Source organism: Akebia trifoliata, chromosome 14 (genome assembly GCF_017979445.1).
Source record: "Akebia trifoliata isolate Shusen 1 chromosome 14, ASM1797944v1, whole genome shotgun sequence".
NCBI lineage: Eukaryota > Viridiplantae > Streptophyta > Magnoliopsida > Ranunculales > Lardizabalaceae > Akebia > Akebia trifoliata.
In genome coordinates, this window is record NC_141388.1 from 7,084,035 (window position 1) to 7,104,767 (window position 20,733).

Below are 20,733 nucleotides of genomic sequence, written 5' to 3' on the forward strand. Positions count from 1 at the left end.
ACAATGGATAAAGGGTCAGATTACGGGCATCGAAAGGTGTTAGGCATCAAGCCCACTAGATCGAAAGATCGGTCTTGATGGCGATCCAAGACTATTATACAGTTAACGGAAGGAGATTAAAGTCAAACTATAAGGGCAGTTGAATTATTTGGCGACTATGATTATCTTTCAATTAATAAACCTCATTGTTTGAGTTTATTGTTGAATTTTCTTCGTAATTTTGTGTCTGTTTAAGTGGGGCTTGTTTCGATCCAACACTCATTATTTGAAAACTGAAAATTTTGACAAGAAAATCAACGAGCCAAAGCCCTCAAATTTTAGAAATCGAATTTCAATGGTCTATTGAAAATTTTGATGTTTCCCAATTTGACGGCTTGGAGCCATCAAATTTCTCTCATCCTCCATTAATTTGACAGTTTAAATCCGTCGAAAAAAAAAAAATGACAATGAAAATTTTGACACCTTGGTCTGTCGAATTTTATGAAATTCAACCGCCCAAAAGGTCGTCAAATATTGGCTTTTTTCACATTGTGACTTCTACCTACCCTTCTCGAAATCCCTAACTACATCAACCATGAAAAGAGGACCTATCAACTCAAGAAAATCCAATTTCAAGAAACATGCCTCCAACAAATCCAACCCCAAGAAACGAGGGTCTGAAAAAAATTCAAACTCGAGAAAAGAGACTCTAAAAAATATAATACCAAAAAAAGAAGACTCTAACAAATCCAAGTCGGAGAAATGAGGGTCCAACAAATCAAAGCATGATAAGTAATGCTCCAACAAATCTAATCCCAATAATCAAATGTCAAACAAACCTAAATCCATGAAACAAGGCGTTAAAATATTCAAATCCAAGAAATGCTACTCCAACAAATCCAAGCCCAAGAAATGAGGCCCCAACAAATCAAAATTCAAGAAACGAGGCTTTAACCAATCAAAACCCCAAAAAGTGAGAGTCAATCAAATACATGTTCGAGAAACATAAATTTTGCAAATTCAAACCCAAAAAAGGTTGTTCAAGCAAATAAGGGGGTATTTAGGTTATTCGATGTTGTAAGAAAACTGATGGAGCTTTGTATGCTTACATAAAATAGGGGGTACAGGTGAAAAATTGGCTCCGTTAACCCAAAACACTATGTGGCCTTAACCAGTTTTTAGGCATGTGCCATGAATTTCAAAGTGCAGCCCGCCCGTTCCATGCCCACGCCAGGGCTGACAAGCCATGAACATCTGTGAATATTAAACCAGTTGTCCTTATTGTTGTTCATGTGGGCTTCCAACTTCATTGTAGAGCTATTAAACCGGTTTCGTTAACATGTGCCCCAACAGCTCATGCTAAGGATGCATTAAATACACCATGGAAATTAACTTTTCTACCAAAAATGTCTTAAAAAATTCTCTAGCAGAATGCCCTTAATTGCTTATTTCCATGGTGCATTTAATACACCTTAACATGTGCCCTTAGGGCACATATTACAAAAGAGTGAGACCAGTCTCATGAATTTAGTAAGATTTAAAATCTTACTAAGGGTCATTGAGCTCAGCTTGTGGTATCTAAAATCATGATCGGATGCCACAAGGATGTAGAAGACAAAATTCTATAGACTTTGAAAATAATAATTATTTTTCACCGTTGAATTTGAATTTTAAGTTTGGGAGTTCAGTAACAGTCCATTTTCAACACCTTGGATCTAGTCCAAAAAATAATTGTTTTTGAAATATTTATTTTTTATCTAAGTTTTTCCACGAAATATAGACAACTGGTGTTGGATTGCCAATGTGATAATCCATTTGAGCTCAACGTTTTATACCAAGATCTGAAATCTTACTAAGTTTGTAAGGGAAGTATTTTTCTTAAGAAAACACTTTAACCAGTGGTTCTTATTGTTAGTGTGTAGCTTTCTGAATTCGAAGCCTTGTGAATTATGAGGACGAGGATGATTTCCTCATCCTTAATTACTAATAAATACACCCACTTCTCTGTTTCTCCTTAAAAATTTTATTTTTTTTATTCTGGTTTTGTGTTTACTGGGGTTTATTGGGAGACAATGTTGCCAAACACCCGGACGCCGAAAGCGGTTCAAGATCTTTTATGACCTGGTTCAATTCAAACCCAAATCATATATATATATATATATATGGGTCGGGTTCCGTAGACACATATTGCGACTCACATTGCGACACACCGTTTTGTCTTATATGGGCAAAAATGTTTGGAATGGGCTGATTTTTTGTGAGGATGATCTCTATGGTGAGGAGATCATCCTTACCAAAAATCAGCTCATTATGAAACTTCTATCCCCATGTTTACAAGTTGAAAAATTTTAGACCGTCCAATTTTTGTAAATCAATTTTGATGGGGTTAGAAGTTTTGGAATGGGATGATTTTTTGTCAGGATGATCCTCTCATCACAGAGATCATCCTCACAAAAAATCAACCCATTCCTAACATTTTGCCCATATAAGACAAACGGTGTGTCGCAATGTGAGTCGAAATAGGGTCGTAATAACGCCATCCTATATATATATGGGAGCGGTTCAGCAGCCCCATCATGGTGCCCCATATGGTGCCACACATTTTTCAAAACATGGGTTACAAGCTTTGGAATGAGCTGATTTTTTGTGAGGATGATCTCTATGATGAGGAGATCATCCTCACCAAAAATCAGCTCATTCCAAAACTTTTAACTCCGTCAAAAGTGATTTACAAAAATTGGACGGTCCACAATCCTTCAACTTGTAAACTAGGGTTAGAAGTTTCAAAATGAGCAGTTTTTTTGTGAGGATGATCTCTTCACCATAGAGATCATCCTCACAAAAAATCAGCCTATTCCAAAACTTGCAACCCCATCAAAAGTGATTTACAAAAAATGCGTGGCACCATATGGGGCACCATAAGGGGCTGCTGAACCGCTCCCTACATATATATATAGGGTCAGGGTCAAGGGCCATGTGAGAAAACATATAAGAAAACTTTCGAAAGTAAATAAAATTTTAAAATATGGGTTAGAAATTTTGGATTGAGTTGATTTTTTGTGAGGATGATCTCTATGATGGGAAGATCATCCAAAAAAAAAAATCAGCCCAATCTGAAACTTCTAACCCCATTAAAAGTGATTTAGAATGTGGACCGTCGATTTTTTACCAATTTTTATCACTAATTTGTAAATCACTTTTGATGGATTTAGAAGTTTCTGATTGAGCTGATTTTTTGTGAGGATGATCTTCTCATCATAGTGACCATCCTTGCAAAAAATCAGCTCAATCCAAAACCTCTAACCCTTATTTTGAAAAACGAAAGTTTTCTCACATGTTTTCTCACATGGCCCTTGAGCCTGACCCATATATATATATGTCTCAATATCACTGAACCATTTGAAACTGCGGGTTCAAGATTCAGGGCATCTCATTTTATGGTTTTTACTTGGCCGAGTTGCTAAAAAATATAGGATTTTTTAAATCACAACCCTCATTAATAATGGATATTATAACCATCTCCCTTAAGTACTTACCACTACCAGTACCACCTGGTAGATTATTTATTGTGTATCTCGAGGATCACAGATCTACAATTCTATCACAAGTCACATCAGGGGAAGTCGATTGAGTGTGTCACGTGGGGGAGTCATTTTATCAAGATTCTTATCAAAATGATTATACATTATATGGTCACGTTGATTACCTTTTCTGAATCAAATTATATGTACCATGACCTACATTGGATGAACTGTAAATGTTTTTCGTATAAAAATAACAATTGTGAAAGCAGGTATGAGATCTTTTTTGTAGATATTAAAAAAAATGGCTGGTTCAGTATTTTGGCAAAATATACAGCTGTTTTAGTAATTTTCCCTTATTATTATTATTTTTATCTTTTTGTAAGTTTATGGATGGCGACATTTTATTTGATGTACCAAACCTTTCAGCCGAGTTATTTGGCTTGGAGATTTGAATTATCGTGTCTCTAAGTTATGAAGAAACAAGGGTTCTTTTGAAAGATAATGACTGGGATGCCCTCCTGTTGAAGGATAAGGTTTGGATGCTTCTCTCTACTTTAATGGTTTATTTATTAATGCATATTTATAAGTGTATCTGATCCTCATCAATATCATTTGGATGGTCATGGAAAATAGACCCCACTTAAAAAACCATACCAAATAAATAACTCTCCAAATATCATTATTCTTTTTGACTCAATGTATTATATCCTACAACCCATTTCGGATGAGACTAGTCCCTACAATCGCACGCCCTGACCCCAAGGAAGTCTCCACATGTAATAAGGTAAGTCAGAGGACCATCCAATTTTAAACACTCAACCAGAAGTAGCAAATCCTTATCGCTAGTTTTACCAATAAGCCAACCTCACAATATCTCACTTTGATTGGTATCTAAGAGTTCATGCAGGGACCCTACCCTTTATGCAGATCCACCAATTGAATGGTCGAGATCAATGAGTTAATGAGAAATATGTATCATATGGTGGTAGGATTCATTGAATATGATTGACCTTGGACTCTCATATATTAATCTATTAAACATGCAATATTGGGAGAGAAATTCAACATTATTACTTCATATGTTTTTACATATCTAACTATTTTATTTACTTATTTTATGTATGTCGTTTCATTGTTGAGTACAGTTGAAGATAGAAAGAGAAGCAGGGCGAGTATTTGCAGGGTGGAACGAAGGAAAGATCTTCTTTGCTCCTACTTAACATTCTGAAGTATAAAATCAAGTTTGAACTTTGAAGTGGTTCTTTCATCATCTAATAAATAATCTACCACCAATTAAATTTTTGAGTATCTTTTGCAGATTTTGAAGAAGAGAAGATTAGTACTACAGTTAACGGAAAAAAATGCATATCTACACTCGTGCTGCCTCTAAGGAAGATCTCCACGATGATCCTAATGTTTCTCTATTCTTCTTAGAGAAAGACCTTCACACTGGAACAAATATGAATTTGTACTTCACTAAAACTACTACAAAAGCTACCCTATTATCTCATCAAGTTCTAGAGATCATGTTGGGTTTTGGTGATATAAAATCACCATTCTTTTGTTTCAATAGGTTGATGGGTCTTTCCACTTATGTGGAGTATTTTTGGTATTTCCTTTTATTGGCTTATGAAAAATAAAAAGAATTTCTAGATGGTAATTATTGTCTATAAAAGGGGATTTTCTCTTTTGTTGAGTGTGTGATAAAGCATTGAGTCTCTATGTATGTCTTTTCTTCTTTTGTAAAACTTAGATGTTCAAGGTTCTCGAGGGTAATCTACGCATTGTTGTTACGAGTTTGTGATAACGAGAGTGTGTTCGGGTTCTTACCAAAGTTGGATGTAGAGAATTGGTTGTTGGAATTAATTATTTTGATGTTAAAAGAGATTAATTTCAATAATTTAGTTTTTATGTGTGGCTTGGGATCTAGTCACAACAATTGGTATCAAAGCATCTGAATTGTGTATGCAAGGTGTTTGACAAATTGCTTGTAAGAGATTTTTGCAAGAAAAACGACAAATATTCGATTTGAGGTGGAGATAATTGATAGGAAAAAGAATTTGAATAATGGAAAATGAAGATCCATGACTTGTTAATTACAAAGATAACACAAGGCTTTGTACGGGAGAGATAAGAAGGCAGAAACAATGAGTGAAGATAATTGGAAAAAACTTGATTTAAAGGCACAGGTAACCATTCATTTGTTTTTAGCGAATGAATTGTTATTCAATATTGTCGGTGAGAAAATAGCAAAAGACTTATGGGTGAAGTTAGAAGGCTTGTATCAAACCAAGTCTCTAACAAATCGAATTTTCTTGAAGAGAAAATTATATTCTATGAGAATAAAAGAATGCACGAAGATCTTAGAGTACCTAAATGATTTTAACAACATTATTTGTCAACTTAAAAGCATTGGTGTGATGATTAAAATGAATGATAAGGCAGTGATTTTGTTATGCACATTATCAGAGTCTTACAACAATTTAGTCACTACTTTGAGTTGCACTAAAGAAAATGATATTTACTTGGATGCAGTGTGTAGTGCGCTACTTGCCAATGAGCTTCGAAGAAAGGCATCCTTAGAAAGCTTGAGAAACTTAGATATAAAGGCTCACATGTCAAGAAGAAAATCAAAATATCAATCAAAATTTAAAGGTCATTTTGACAAAGGAGGTTGTTGGTATTATGGTAAAATGAGACACATAAAAAAGGATTGTTGAAAAAGGAAGGAATTGGGTAAAAATTTAAATTCCGACAAAGAGATGGGTAAGGAGAAATAAAATGCCAAAGGAAAGAAATAAGTCAATCAAGTTAAAGGACTTACTTCCGAGTTTATAAAAGATGAAATATTCATGGCTCGAGACAATCCCATGTTCCAATAAATTTGGATTCTTGATAGTGATACTACTTATCACATGTGCCCCCAATGATCTTGGTTTAGTTCATATGAACCATGTGAAGGTGGTCTGATTTTGATGGGAGATACCTCAACTAGTAAAATAGTTGGAATTGGTACGGCAAGGTTGAAAATGGTTGATGCGATGGTGAGAACACTAGAAGGCGCTAGACATGTGTTGAAGTTAAAGAAGAGTTTCGTTTCTCTTTGCGAATTAGATTTGGGTGGCTACAAATTCATCAGGCAAGGTGGATGTGGTCACGGGATTTTCATCATTTTGAAATATCCCTCCACTTTGAGGGGTTTTGGAGTCGTCACCATTCAAATTTGGTAAAAGGTGTGAATGGTTACCCGATGTCACATTTTCAAAAAATTATATCATTTTGACATTTGATGACTCTCGTACGGATAAGGTACATTTGGTCCAACCTTTGATTCAAGGTAAGGGGGTCCATTCATGGAGTAGGGAAGGTGTTAGGCACCCCACTCCATCCACCATAGGTGGTAACCTCGGATTCAGTCCTTTTTTAAAATAAAGTAAAAAATATAAATAAAATCGAAAAAGTTAGATGTGTGCTGTCAAGTATGAAGGGCTTTAATGTTGATTCAAACCATTAAGGGCACCCTTATTGAAAAAGGGGTCATTTACCGTTGTGGTGTGTGCAAAGTCTAGAGAATGGGGGTGAGTAGAAGAGGGAAATTAAAGGGGGTGTTCTTTTTCAAACCCACCTTGATTTAATCTTGATCTTCTTTGATCTTCAAAGATGTACCCCTTGATGAGTCTTCTTTTTTCTTTTCTTGATTTGCTTGAGATAAAGTTGAGAGTTTAGATTTGTGAGATGAGTGGAAAGTTGAGTGTTGATAATAGAGGTAGTAGGATGGGTTAAGAGAGAAAGGTTGAGAGAGTGATTTCTTTTTAATCTTTTTGAGGGTTAGATGTGGGATTTTTCATTAGTTCTTGTGAGAGGAGAATGGAGGGGATTTTATAGAAGTTGAGGAGTTATTTTAGGGGTATAATGGGGTGAAGGATTGGAATAATGGATAATGACATGTGTTTTAGAGATGAAGGGTATGAAATTTGAAATGGAAGTAAGAGTAGTTGTGTAATGAGGGAAATGAGTTGTATTTTGACCCAAATGGTTTGGATCTTACCCAAATCTATTTGGGTAGAGTGTTTGGTGGGGTGAAATGAGTGATGATTGATTAAAAGAATAAGGGTGTAAGGGAGTTGTTTGGAGAATGAGTGTTAGGTTGGGTGAAGAAGTGAGGTGTTTAGATTTAGGGGGATGAGTAATGTAAGAGGTTGGTTGGTTGGATTTTGGGAGAATTGAGGGGATGATAACATATGGCAAATGGGGAGATATGATGTGGTGACGAGATGAATTAATTGGTGATGATGGTTGGTTGGTAAGAGAGAAAGGTATGGGTTAGCTTGGTGATGATGGTGGGAGGTATGGGTTGAGGTGATTTTGTGGGAGTGTTTTAAGGAAAGGTGATTTTCTATGGTGTAGGAGATATGGGTTGTGATGTGGGTGGTTGATGGTGTTAGAGAATGGTGATAGGTTAGGGTGTGTGGGTGGTTGGATGGTTGATGGTGTTGGAGAATGGGGATAGGTTAGGTTAGGGTAGGGTATGGGTTGAGGTGATTTTGGAGAGAAGTGATGTGGTAGATGAATTGTGAGAGAAAAGTAATGGGGATAGGTGATTAGATGAGGGAGGTGGAAGGGGATGATGACATGTGTCATCTTTTGATGTTAAATTAGTGATTGGTTTGATGTGGATGATGGTTTATGGGTTAGGTTGGGCTTGGATAATGAGTTGGACTTTGGGCTTTGGTAGTGGATTGGATTAAGGAATGATTGGGTTTTAGGTGATGGGCTTAGGTTGGGTTGGGTTTATGTTGGGTTGAGTTTAGGAGTATAGAAAAATGGTTTTGGGTCCGTGGGCTACGTGAGTAGGCTTGAACCATTTATTGAGAAGAAAATAGGACTTTTGGAGGTATGGGCTTCGAGGGCCGAATACAATTTTTATTATCGTTTTGGGCATTTTACGTCGAGGGCCCGCTCAAATTTGGGTGTCTACAGTAGAGTTCTCAAGATAGCAAAAAGAGCATTGGTTGTTATGAAGGGTGTTCGGATTGGCAATTTGTAAAAGTTAGTTTGAGAAACGATGGTTGGAAATGTAAACATGTGAGAGGAAATGATGACTTTCCTATTTGATTACGACATCGGAAGTTGGGCCATATAAATGAAGAAGGCATGATACCGTTGATAAAAGTGAAAACCAAAGAGAACTTAGCGGATATGCTAATGAAGATGGTTCAAGTAGAAAAGTTGAAAACGAGATCAACTTCTCTAGGTTTCAAGTCAATGTAGGCTTGGTGGTTTAGCAATGGCATGTAGGTGATTTTCTATCAAGGTGGAGATTGTTGGAATTTGATGATATAAAATGATCATTCTTTTGTTTCAATAGGTTGATGGCTCTTTCCACTTATGTGAGTTATTTTTGGTATTTCCTTTTGTTTGCTTATGAGAAATAACAAGGGTTCCTAGATTGTAGTCATTGTCTATAAAAGGGATTTTCTCTTTTGTTGACTGTGTGAAATTGCATTGAATATCTATATATATGTAATTTTATTCTCTTGTAAAACATAAATGTTTAAGGTTCTTGAGGGTGATTTACACATTGTTATTACGGATTTGTGACAACGGGAGTGTGATCAATTTCTTATTTAGGTTCTTACTAAAGTTGAGTGTAGAGATTTAGTAGGTTTCACCAACTGATGTCATGGCTTGCAATTTATTGTTGAATACATTTTTAAGGTTTTATTATTCAAACACTCAGCTTTACTTGATAGTAATTCACCTTTTGAGAAGCTTTCGATTATTTTTTACGGCATATGTAGGTATCTCTAATAAAGTTTATAGGTCTAACAAGACAATCTAGATAAGCATGGGATTGAAATGCGAGAAAAACAAGATATTTTCAATATTGGATGTGTCAAGCATTTTGTATTAATTCAAAAATTGCGATAATCTAACTACCCCACGCGGCACACTCAATCCACTCTCTTAACATGATAAATTCGGGAACCATAGATTTGTACGTCTCGTGATATAAAACTGCATTTTCCAATAAAAATGTGTACCCCAAGGGAACCATTTATCTCGAGACGTACAAATCTACGGTTCCTGAACTTGTCACGCCAAGAGAGTCAATTGAGTGTGCTACATGGGGTAGTCAAATTATCATGACTCTTAATTCAATAGTCAAATTTGTGTTTTATGAGAAGTTGGGTAACGCAAGTTTCGCCTTTGACTGATGATGTAGATCTTGAGATTGGGTGAATCCAAAATTCCTCCATTACGTGTTGATAAGTTAATTAGGGCTTGGATAAGGACCTGACCCATTAAAGATCCAATTTGATAATTGATGGATTGATTTTTGAAAAATTAGGCCTGGGTCCAGTAGTATATATATTTCATGTTGTATATTTAGTTTGTATGTACCGTATAGATCCACATTTTATCTATGGAACTACATTTGATCACATCTGGATCCAATCAAATTGTCTTTAAGTAAGTAGACTATGCATGTTCTTTAGTGTGGGGCTAATAGCTCTAATCAAGACACCATTGTACCCAATTTGTTGTATAAATACAACAAAAAGACATCCACCTTTCTTCTCGGTCATCATTAATTTATGAGTCATGATAAACTGACACTCATTATACGCTCTCTGATGTGACAGTGCATAGAATCATAGATCTTTTTCTTCGAGATACACAGGGAAAAGATAAATGGTTCTATGCATTGCCACGTCAAAGAACGTGAGGTTTTAGAGCATCAATTTATCATTAGTCTTAATTTATGAGGTATCTTGTTCTCTATACAAAATGCATTGTGACGGTAGGATAAAAAATCCTTATCGAGTACAAGAAAAAGTCACAAAGTTTGAGTTTGAGAAATCACATCCCAAAACACCTCTAGTAACATAAGGTAAAACGTAGAAAGATAAAGACTGGATAATCCCACGAAGTTTTAGCAGCCAATTGTCCACACATGCACTATGAAAAGGATAGTTAACTTCACCTTACATAAGCTTAGCAAAAAAAAAAAATTACCATACATACTGACAAGATTTTGTCATTAGGGGCAGAGCTAGGATTTTCTTGTAGTGGGGGCAAACTATGGTTAGTTGTGTAGTTGAAGAACTTGAAGATGAATGATCTTAGGGAGAAGGTTTTTGGTTAGAAGTTAAAGAAAAGAATATTTAGGTCAATCCAATTAGTATATAAGAAGGCCAGGTCAAGAGGCAATGTCATCAACAAAAAAATTGAAGAGGGGGAGGGGGGGGGGAGGTGAGGGTGTGTGGGGGCAAATGGGGAGAGAGGTGAGGGTGTGGGGGCAAATGACGCATGTAAGTAGTTGAAAATATAGGGGTGTCTCAAAGTTCTGTGGGGGTCAGTTGCCCCCACCAACTCCCTATTAACTCTGCCCTGTTTGTCGTGATGGTTAAACAAACGAAGTTTATTAATCTGCCAAGATAGGTAACCTAAGCAGGACATGCTATTCTTTTTAGTGTCAAGTAGATGACTACTTATATCATATAAGTAACACCCTTGGCTTATATCCATAGCTCAGTTGGTTTACATATTGCAACCTCAACTTTGAGGTCGTGGGGTTAAGTCCAACTTACAAATAAATAAATAAAAATATCACAACTCATCTAGACATTTTAAATTTAACAAATAAATATGAATTTAAAGTTGAAATTATACAATTTTCTCTTCGAGACATAAATTCTATCATATTTTCAGTTGACTTGATCATTAGAGTATCTTTTACAAAAATTAGAGGACTACATTTTATGCCTAGGGTCACCTATCACCATTAAAACAATAAAAGATGAGAATTGTTATTGGCATCTCAAGTTTTACTTATTGCACCCAAATTTAAAATAAAGAAAATAAGTGAATGATTCAAAATAAGTAAAAGTTGGGGTTCAAACAAAAGTTCTCTCCTTTTTTTTTTTAAAGCACTAGATTTCTATTTTTTGGCTTTCGATGTTATATTACCCTAATCATAATTGTAATGAGCTAATGAAATTGTTTGAAGAAGTGTTATAATGTTTTAATAATGTTGAAATTATAATTTAGACAAACTTTTGTTTGAAGAGTGTTTTTTAATCCTTAATTGGGGTTTATTAAATAAATAATTTAAGAAATTAGAGTGTAATAAGTAAAAATTGGAGTGACAATAGCAACGCTCTAAAAGATTCGCTGGTCATAGGGAAGCCATTTACATTGGCAGGGAAGCGTTCAATAACTACCAAACGCAAACCCGCCATTTTATACGGTTTAGTATACAGAACGAAACATCAAACCCAACGAACTCCATCACTGTAGTTCCCAAATCCCAAATGTCTTCTTCGTCTTCTGCAATCATGGCGTCTCGTCGTCTTCAAGTCCTACAATCTCTCCCAGCAAATCGAACCTGCGTAGATTGCTCTCAAAAGAACCCACAATGGGCCTCTGTTTCTTACGGTGTCTTCATCTGTCTCGACTGCTCTGGCAAACATCGCGGCCTTGGTGTCCACCTCAGTTTCGTCCGCTCTGTCACCATGGATTCCTGGACCGAACCCTATCTCAAGAAAATGGAATCAAACCCAGGTGGAAACGAAGCCCTAAACAACTTCTTCTCTGCTCGAGGAATCCCCAAACAAACCGAAATCTCCTTCAAATACAACACCAATGCAGCCTCTCTGTTCCGAGAAAAGATTCAATGTTTAGCAGAGAATCGCCCTTGGAACGAACCCCCAATTGTTCAAGAATCCGTCCCTTCGAGAAAACCTCCTAAACCCAATTCGAACTCGAATCATTCTGATTGGCAATGGGACGGATGGGATGATAACCGTAGTAACGTTCGGAGGAATCATTCTATTGGGGATTTTAGGTCGAATGTTGAGTTTAATGGGCCGAGTCGATCTTGGTCTTCTGAGGATATTAATGGGAAATTGATGGCTTCGGCTTCGAATAAAGAGAGGTTTTTTGCCGAAAAGGTTGCTGAGAATGAAGGAAGGCCAGTTGGAATTCCGCCTTCACAAGGTGGGAAGTATGTTGGGTTTGGATCGACCGGTTCGAGGCCAATTTCGAGGACTAGTTCTCAGGGAGATGTTATTTTGGAAGCAGTTTCCCAGGTGAGGGAATGATCATAAACAAGTTCTCAAATTTTCAAAAAAAAAAAATCTGGTTTCTTTAGTTTTATTTATTTGGATGATTAGTTTCTTGATTCATTGGGTTGTTAGATCTTCTTGGGTGATAATTTTACTTGGATTATGAAACTTATATTGCATTACGGATTAAATTCATGATGTTCTTCACAGTTGATTTTCGCTAGCATTGCGTCAATGTGGATGATTCTGTTCTTACGAGTAGTTGAAGGAATGAGTTTGTTATTATTATTATTATTATTTTTTTTTTTTGTCTCCACTGTTAGATTTTAGGGTTGAATTTGAGACTCTAGTGCTAAGGTTTCATATTCCTTGAACAAAAGTGAAGCAAATTCACCTTCTTTCTTAGTTTAACAAATTGTAGATCCCAAGTAAATTCACCTTCTTTCTTAGCTTTACAAAGATAGTTTTCTTGTATGTTGACTCCCATAGATTCATTCCAGTAATTCTTCACAAGGCATTACGGATCAATGCCTTAAAATGGGGGACAGGGTTCCTCCGACAGAATTGAAATAAACGTATGATCATCTTTGTAATTCAACGTTTTTTTTTTTTTTTGATAAATTTCTTTGTGACTCTACAACCGGATGTCAAGGCAGATTCTTGCTTCAATGAATTCAATTTCAATGCTAAGTTATCCTTTTACATCTTTTAGTTTGTTATATGTCATTTTGCCCCTTGTTCTAAGCTTGGTTACCTGGTTTGGGTATATAAATCTCATCCCTCGAGAAAAAAAATCAATTCCAAGTCAAAACCATAATTACTTTGGTGGGCTTTTTAGATGGATCACTTCGTAAAATCCATTGGCGTTACCTCGGGTTTGTAAAATTACTTGAGCATTAGGTTGTGCCAACGAGGCATTAATGCAATTCTTTTGTTTTAATTCAATTATATGCATTTTTCTCTTTTAACTTGTGGTTTTGTACTGCCTGTTACTTTTCTCATGCCATAGGCTATAAAATATAAGTTATAGATTTTTTTGTGCGCCCCAAGTATCTGTTCTCTAATATTGTGAAGGAAAGAGTTAATTACCCATCCTCTTATAAGCTAACTTGATTCATTCTTTCCATCTGTTAGGGCTTTGGTCGATTATCGTTAGTTGCATCATCTGCTGTACAGTCTGCGGCTAGTGCAGTCCAAGCAGGCACGAAGGAGCTTACTTCCAAGGTAACTACGTGTTTATCTCTCATTCTTTGCTTCTATATCTAGATTATCTGTAGTTTGAAATTGACGAATCAAGTCAGCCAACCAAGAATCCAAAAGATTTATATCTACCCTATGAGTGGATCCCTTTCCCCCCCTCCATTTCATAATAGCAGAATACACAAATAAAATATGAACCCCAACTAATGGGTTTTAATCCTACAAAAAAGAATGTAATATGCTTTGGTATTTGCTCAGCTTGAAAGAATACCCACGTCATCTTAACCCCTATATCAAATATCTCATTAAAATTATTTTATTTTATTTTTTACATTTAAAAGGTGACAGAAGGTTCATACGATGCCAAGATGAATGAGACTGTGAACGTAGTAACAACAATGACCACAGAACTTGGACAGAAGACATGGGGAATCATGAAAGACGTAATGACAATGGCGTCTCAGAAAGTCGAGGAATATACTAGAGATGGGGTTGAGTGGAATGCGGAGATGCATTCCAAACAAGCAGCAGATAGGGTTGGCAATGGTGACGTTGGACATCATTGTGAGGAAGGTAAAGGGAATGACTCATCTTTTAAAGGTTGGGATGATTGGGGAGCAGATAGTCCCAAATCAGCATCTCTTGTGGGAAAAAGTGGAGGAGAGATGAATAAGAAAAGCCAAAGTGAGGAACATTGGGTTGGATGGGATTGATGACATCTGGGAGAACAACAGGACCACAATTCTGGTTGTGGTGTTCTTGGTGAAGAAACTCAAAACTGATTCTTTTTCTGGCAAATATGTGGTGGCTTTCCATTCTTGTTACTGGTCTATTAAATAGAGGTAGACTTGCCTTCACTCGAAGAAATTAGAGATTCTTTGCTTAAATTTAAAATAAGGTGGTTTCAGACGTGGAAGCATTTGTCTGTCATTTGCACCTGACACGTAAATGGAGGAATTTATATACTTCAGTTTTCCCATTCTTTCATTCTTTTTTCTTTTTTTTCCTTTTCCTTCTTTTTCTTAAATCAATTTTGTATATTTACTTGAAATCTGTAATAATAAATTGTAACATTTTTTAATCATTTCTTCTCTAATAATGCCACTCTAGTAAGATATTGATAGTGTTCGAGAACTTGGATCTTTAGAGATTAAATTATGAGCTGATACAAGTAAATCTTCATTTTTTTTTTTTTGTTTGGTACCACTGAGTTGAACCTGCTCCATCAGGCCAGAATTAATCAAAGATTATGAGGCGGGGACATTGTCGTAAACAGATCAAGAAGATGACCGAATGGGTCCTATAGGAAGTCATTTTAAGGAAATTAATGGACATTAGAGAAGAAGAAATTACTAAGAAACCAAACCGAATGTGCACCACTTCTAGGTTTGCTGGGTTGTAATGATTTATGATCTCAAGAGGAGATTGCAGAATTGGGTCTGTAGAAACGGACCTAGGTTTGTTCCATGGTGCAATATAAAATGATAGCGGAATCAGCAGCATCAGAAATATGATACATGAAATAAGTAGTTATATTTAGTTCAGTTTTTTATAATAAAAATAGCTTAATAAATTCATTAAAAAAAACAAAGTAAAAGGAGACATTTATGTAAACCATAACTAATAACTTAGTTTCAGTAAGTAAAAGAAAGAATGTACAAGAAAAGATGATGTTGAGATGACCTACCAAAGCATTGTTGTGTATGTGAATACTCTTGTGAAACTCACTTAGTAATTTGGTCAAACGCCTACTGGATACTTAACCAATTACTTTATGTGTTACATACAAAGAAAAGAGTAAGAACACAATATCCACAGAACGAGATTTTATGTGGTTCACCCAAAGATTACATCCATAGAGGTATGAGTATTGGAGTTCGAATTTACTATGAAGAAAACGGGACAAATCGATATAAGGACTCCCTTTATCATTTAGATTTACTTTCTTCTAGATCTCAATGTTCCCAAACCTCTCACCTCACACCTCTCATCTCTTAGGTTTCTTTTTTTCTCTACTCACTTTTTTAGAAAAAACTTGGACTTGAAATTAAACTCCTTACAAAAGAATAAAATCCTTTTTAGAAACACCAATAAGTGTGTCTCTTACAGAAGTTACAAGTCCAAACCAAATTACCTTAGACCAACCCAAAAATACACACACTTGGACCAAAGCCTAATTGATTTTTGGAATCATACTACAACAAGCAAATTGTTCCTAAATAACCACTTGATAAATTTCACAATTTCTTTTTGGTCATTAAAATTAGAACCGTGTTAATATGACACTCCCTCTAACAAGCACCCCCTACGCCCCCATCACAAAATCGTAAATCAAAATCCTTGGGATACATTAGAAAAAGATTTATGGTTCTGCATATCCCAAGACAAATGATCTACGGTTTTGTAATGAAGACGTATAGGGCATTTGTCAGAAGGGGACGTCATATTATCATGACTCTTAAAATTAAGTGTGACGCTACTTTACATATGTGGATGTGTCATGTATCTATACGCAGCCAAAGAAACCAAAAAAGCCCTAAAAACATTTTGTCCTTGTTATAGAACTAACTTTACCACCTTATGTCATATGGGCGATGCGTCCTCTATTTTCTATTTCTCTTGAACTTCCGTCACTCACGTGGTAACAACAAGCTTTTGGTTGAAATACACATCAATGAGAAGGACTAGAGAAAATTATACCAATTACAACATGAAAGATGGTGAATTACGCTAAGGTCCCCATAGAGCTGTTTGTGGTGGGAAGGTAGAGCTGTACACCTTATTAGGCAAAAGCATCACACCTCATGTATTGTATTGTATGTCATTGAGATACACTTATACCATAGAAAAACTTATACAATGCAACGGATTTGCCTTAAAGTCCGTTCATCGCCATTATTAATATGTCCTATTATTTGTTACTTCTCTTTATTAAGCTTATAATAAATTCAATATTTTGAAAATTCAAGAAAATTCACTTTTTTTATAGCTAAAAACCCCAATTCATTAAAATAATTAGCCTTTTGTTTTTATATGTTATTGTTATAATATTTATAATTATTACTAGATTTTTAAACAAATTTATTGACATTTGCCTTGGTTAGAACTTAGAAATACGAATTCGTGAACTATACGTAAAGAAACTTCGAATACAGCAAGACACGTGCAAGGATGGGCCCATGTGACACATGAATATTTTGTCTTACCTTTGATATTGAATTAAGCTCTTTTCAACGGGACATGGAGCCCACCAAAAAATGGGCCTATCCGTAATGGGACAGTGGGTTTGAAGGAGTGTGGGACCAGGCCCTAGGAAAGATGGAGTTGCCTAACCTAACTCAATTACTTAGACGCATGGATTTGAAACTCAAATAGAAAATTCTAGTTTCCAACAACTTTTCATAGAAAAATTTTCCTTTTTCTAGGGATTTGTATAAATTGTAGGAGTATTTATTAGATCCTACAAGACTTGTCAAGCACTCAACAAATATATCAAATCAAACATAAAACCAAAAAAAAGCAGCTTCACAAAAAATTACTACATTTGGAAACTTTTATCTCATAAAAAGTGATTTATAAAAATCTAACGGTCCAAAATTCTTCAACTTCGAAAAATGTTTGGCTCTCTCTAAGGCCTCCGAACGCTACCCAACAAAAAATATCACCCTCATATCCTACAACCTAAATTGATACTTATAATCTATCACTAATCTCTAACAAAATCTGTAATTTTTTGCCCCTCAAATCTCAGCTCCAATAGAAAAGTCTAATATAAAATAGAGTAGCAAAAGCTAATTAAAACGAAATCAAACTTCCAACCACCACATCTACCTCATCATCTCTAGTATCTTACCAATCATCCACCATTAATGAACCTTCAACACATTAATTTTTAATACCCATATTCATGAACTATATGAAACAATATCAATCAAATAGAGAAGAGAAAAAAGGAGAAGAAATTGTTCTCAATTCTCATTGAAGAAAGAGATGTACCCATGGATTTAAATAAGTACAGATTACATTAACTAATCAAAGTTGCATCTATAAGGGTATGTTTTAAATAAATAATACATGGGGTACTTGGACAGTATGAAATAAATCAAAGACAACATTTTCATTGATTGGGACTCGGTTGTTTCTTCATCATCTTGCGAGAATTAATCGAACACGAGTCCAAGCAGTTGTTGGATGGAAAGAATGATTCAATCTGATCACGTTCCAAGACTTCGAAAAATTGCAGCTCCGATAATTTTCTCTTACACAAAGTCACTCGATTATGCTTTCGCGGTGGTGGTGGACAGCTTTTGATGATAGGTATCTTGTTTTCATCTGAAGTTGGTGTCACACATTCATCATCATCTCCATTCGCTGATTGAATTGCTCCAATGTCTTCTTTGTTGTTCGATTGTCGCGTTCGAACCTCAATAGGTCGTAGACTAATCTTGGCCAATTTAGATTGGCGGATTTCAAGATCTGTAGACATGAATTAAGGTTTGTGGAGGAAGAGAGACGGATGGAGAGAAAGAGGGGTGTAACTATCTATATGAAGGAGAGAAAGAGCCGTAAACGAGAGGCTAATAGAGGGAACAGTGGGAGACTTTTTTTAATAAAAAGTACATATATTTAGAATTTAGACATGACTTAGGTTCAATATTAGAGCTATATACGCCTGTGATTTCAAATTGATGACATGCCCCCTTGAATTAGGTATTCTATGTGAGACTAATGTAAATGACTTAAATGTCCTCATTTTGATTCTTTAGCTGCCCACCTCTTACATTTTCTCCCCAAAACCCGTCATCTTATCCTTCTTGAATCTTAAGATTGTCTTCTTCAAACCTACAAACGTCGAGAATAAAACATAACAGTCATCATCCCAATGTTTATCCCCCACATAATAAGGTATAGGATTAATCTCTCTACGAATCTTGAGAATAAATTGTTTTTTTTCTTCTTCCTATACAAGGATGTTCTTCAACTTTATTACATTTCATCTCCTACTCGTCTTACAACAAATGTCTCATTAGTTTTATTACATTTCATCATCCTTTTTTAATAATACACCTCCAACTTTATTGTCTTTACCTTTCTACTATTTTTCAATAATACTCTTATAACTTTATTATCTTTCATTTTTTATCCTCTAATCCTAACGAGGACGATTGTGTCGTAAGTACAGACAAACTCTAGTAATTGTAAAAGGGGTGGGTTAGGTAGTTACTTAAAATAATAAGGATATAAAGAAAACAAAGAAAAATAATCAAACATAAGGAGTTGATTTTGTGAGGATGATCTCTATGGTGAAGAAATCTTCACAAAAAAATCAACCCATTTCAAAACTTCTAATCCCATCAAAAGTGGTTTACAAATTAATGATAAAAGTTAATAATCCACGATTCATCAACTTGTAAACTAAGATTAAAAGTCTTAGAATAGGCTGATTTTTTGTAAAGATGATCTCGTTACAAAAAATTACTCATTCTGAAATTCACTCACTAGCGTGGATGCGTGTACAGAACCACACATCTTTCTCTTTGTATATCTTGAAGAAAAAGATTTAGTATATATATATATTAAAGGTTTTCTATAAGAAATTAAGGTAATGCCATACAAAAAAATAAATAAATAAAAAGGATTGAAAGATTGAAGATGAGGATGATGAATGAGTTAAAAATAACTGCACCTACAATGGTTGAAGAGCTTTTAAATGATGAGCATTTATATATATACATATATATAAAATCAAGTAGTTTTGGTTAGAGCTTGAAAACAAGAGTATTTATGTCATTTCACAATAGTCTTTCAGTCAAAAATTTAAGTCAAAGGGACATGTCATCAGTTTGGAAATTCAAAGCCAGTATCTCTTAAAATTCATCAAAACTTAGAGAGGTACCCCTTGTTTTATTGGTACGTTGAATTCAAACTTTGTTGTGTGTATGCATCATGTGATGTACGTATGATCTACATAATGGACTTTTTATTAGGCAAGGGATGGACACTTGTAAGGAACGTAGTATTTACGTTAGAGAAGGAGAGGATGGTATGTGTAGCTTTTCATCCTACGCACGCATGACAGCAACAACCATCACCATTATCTTCTTCATCCATCTCTCCTTAAATATATTCCAAACGAACGTGCATTGGATACCTTAGCAATGTTGACTTTGATCCAATTTGATGCGAAGCTCTCGTATATATTTTTCTAAACATGGGGCCCATTAAATTTATAAATCTAGATTTTAGTGGGCCTATACAATTACAATCACTTTGATGTATGGGTTTTAATAAATTAAATCTAGGGTGATGTAGATACATTCCTACACGTTTTGATGAATACTTGAGTTTTTTAATTTTTTAAATCCTATTTAACCTTCATGATTTTCAATCTTATCTTAATTCATTACAATAAATCTTTGATTTTTTTATCCAAAATTTCATCAAAATTTACTTTGAAAATCCTATCTTATTCTTGACATTTGAAGGTTGAAGTAGATATAATTATTTAGAGGTTTTATTGAAGAGTGGTTTTTTTTTTTTTTTTTTTTGAAAATTGAAATAAATTTTATCAAAAGTCGTGATTTTTTTATTTAATTTGTACTCAGTTGACGTGGAAGTGCACATAACCATGGATGTTTCTTCTGGATACACAAGGTAAAGATCTATGATTCTGTGCCCTTACCATGTTAGTCGAATACCAACTTTGGAAGAAAAATAAGGGCATTTTATGGTAATAACTTGAAAACAAGAGCATTTAATTATTTATCCTCAATCTATTAGAGAAGACCAAGGTCCAAAGGCACATATCATCAGTTTGAAAACGTGGTAACTCAAATATTTACCGAACATTCTAACTAGATGAAGAGTGATCCACATAATTGCCTTATGGGAGGTGAGGTGATGTCATTGATATCCTTTTCATCTTTCTACCAACTTCTATATATATATCTAGTAAACGT

The 20,733-nt window shown here is 35.1% G+C and overlaps 1 protein-coding gene across 1 annotated transcript; it reads left to right on the forward strand.

Moving 5' to 3' along the window:
* The first annotated feature begins 11,683 nt into the window (after nucleotides 1–11,683).
* On the forward strand, nucleotides 11,684–14,908 carry LOC147385911 (putative ADP-ribosylation factor GTPase-activating protein AGD6). Its single transcript, XM_086423923.1, has 3 exons — nucleotides 11,684–12,598; nucleotides 13,709–13,798; nucleotides 14,116–14,908. The coding sequence occupies exons 1-3, from the start codon at nucleotides 11,822–11,824 to the stop codon at nucleotides 14,485–14,487; spliced, it is 1,239 nt and encodes a 412-aa protein (XP_086280049.1). The 5' UTR covers nucleotides 11,684–11,821; the 3' UTR covers nucleotides 14,488–14,908.
* Nucleotides 14,909–20,733: the final 5,825 nt, after the last annotated feature.

Coding starts and splice junctions, on each gene's coding strand:
- LOC147385911 (XM_086423923.1), top strand. CDS start 11,822: ATGTCTTCTTCGTCTTCTGCAATCATGGCGTCTCGTCGTCTTCAAGTC. Junction 12,599..13,708: donor TTTTGGAAGCAGTTTCCCAG/GTGAGGGAATGA, acceptor TCCATCTGTTAG/GGCTTTGGTCGATTATCGTT. Junction 13,799..14,115: donor CGAAGGAGCTTACTTCCAAG/GTAACTACGTGT, acceptor TACATTTAAAAG/GTGACAGAAGGTTCATACGA.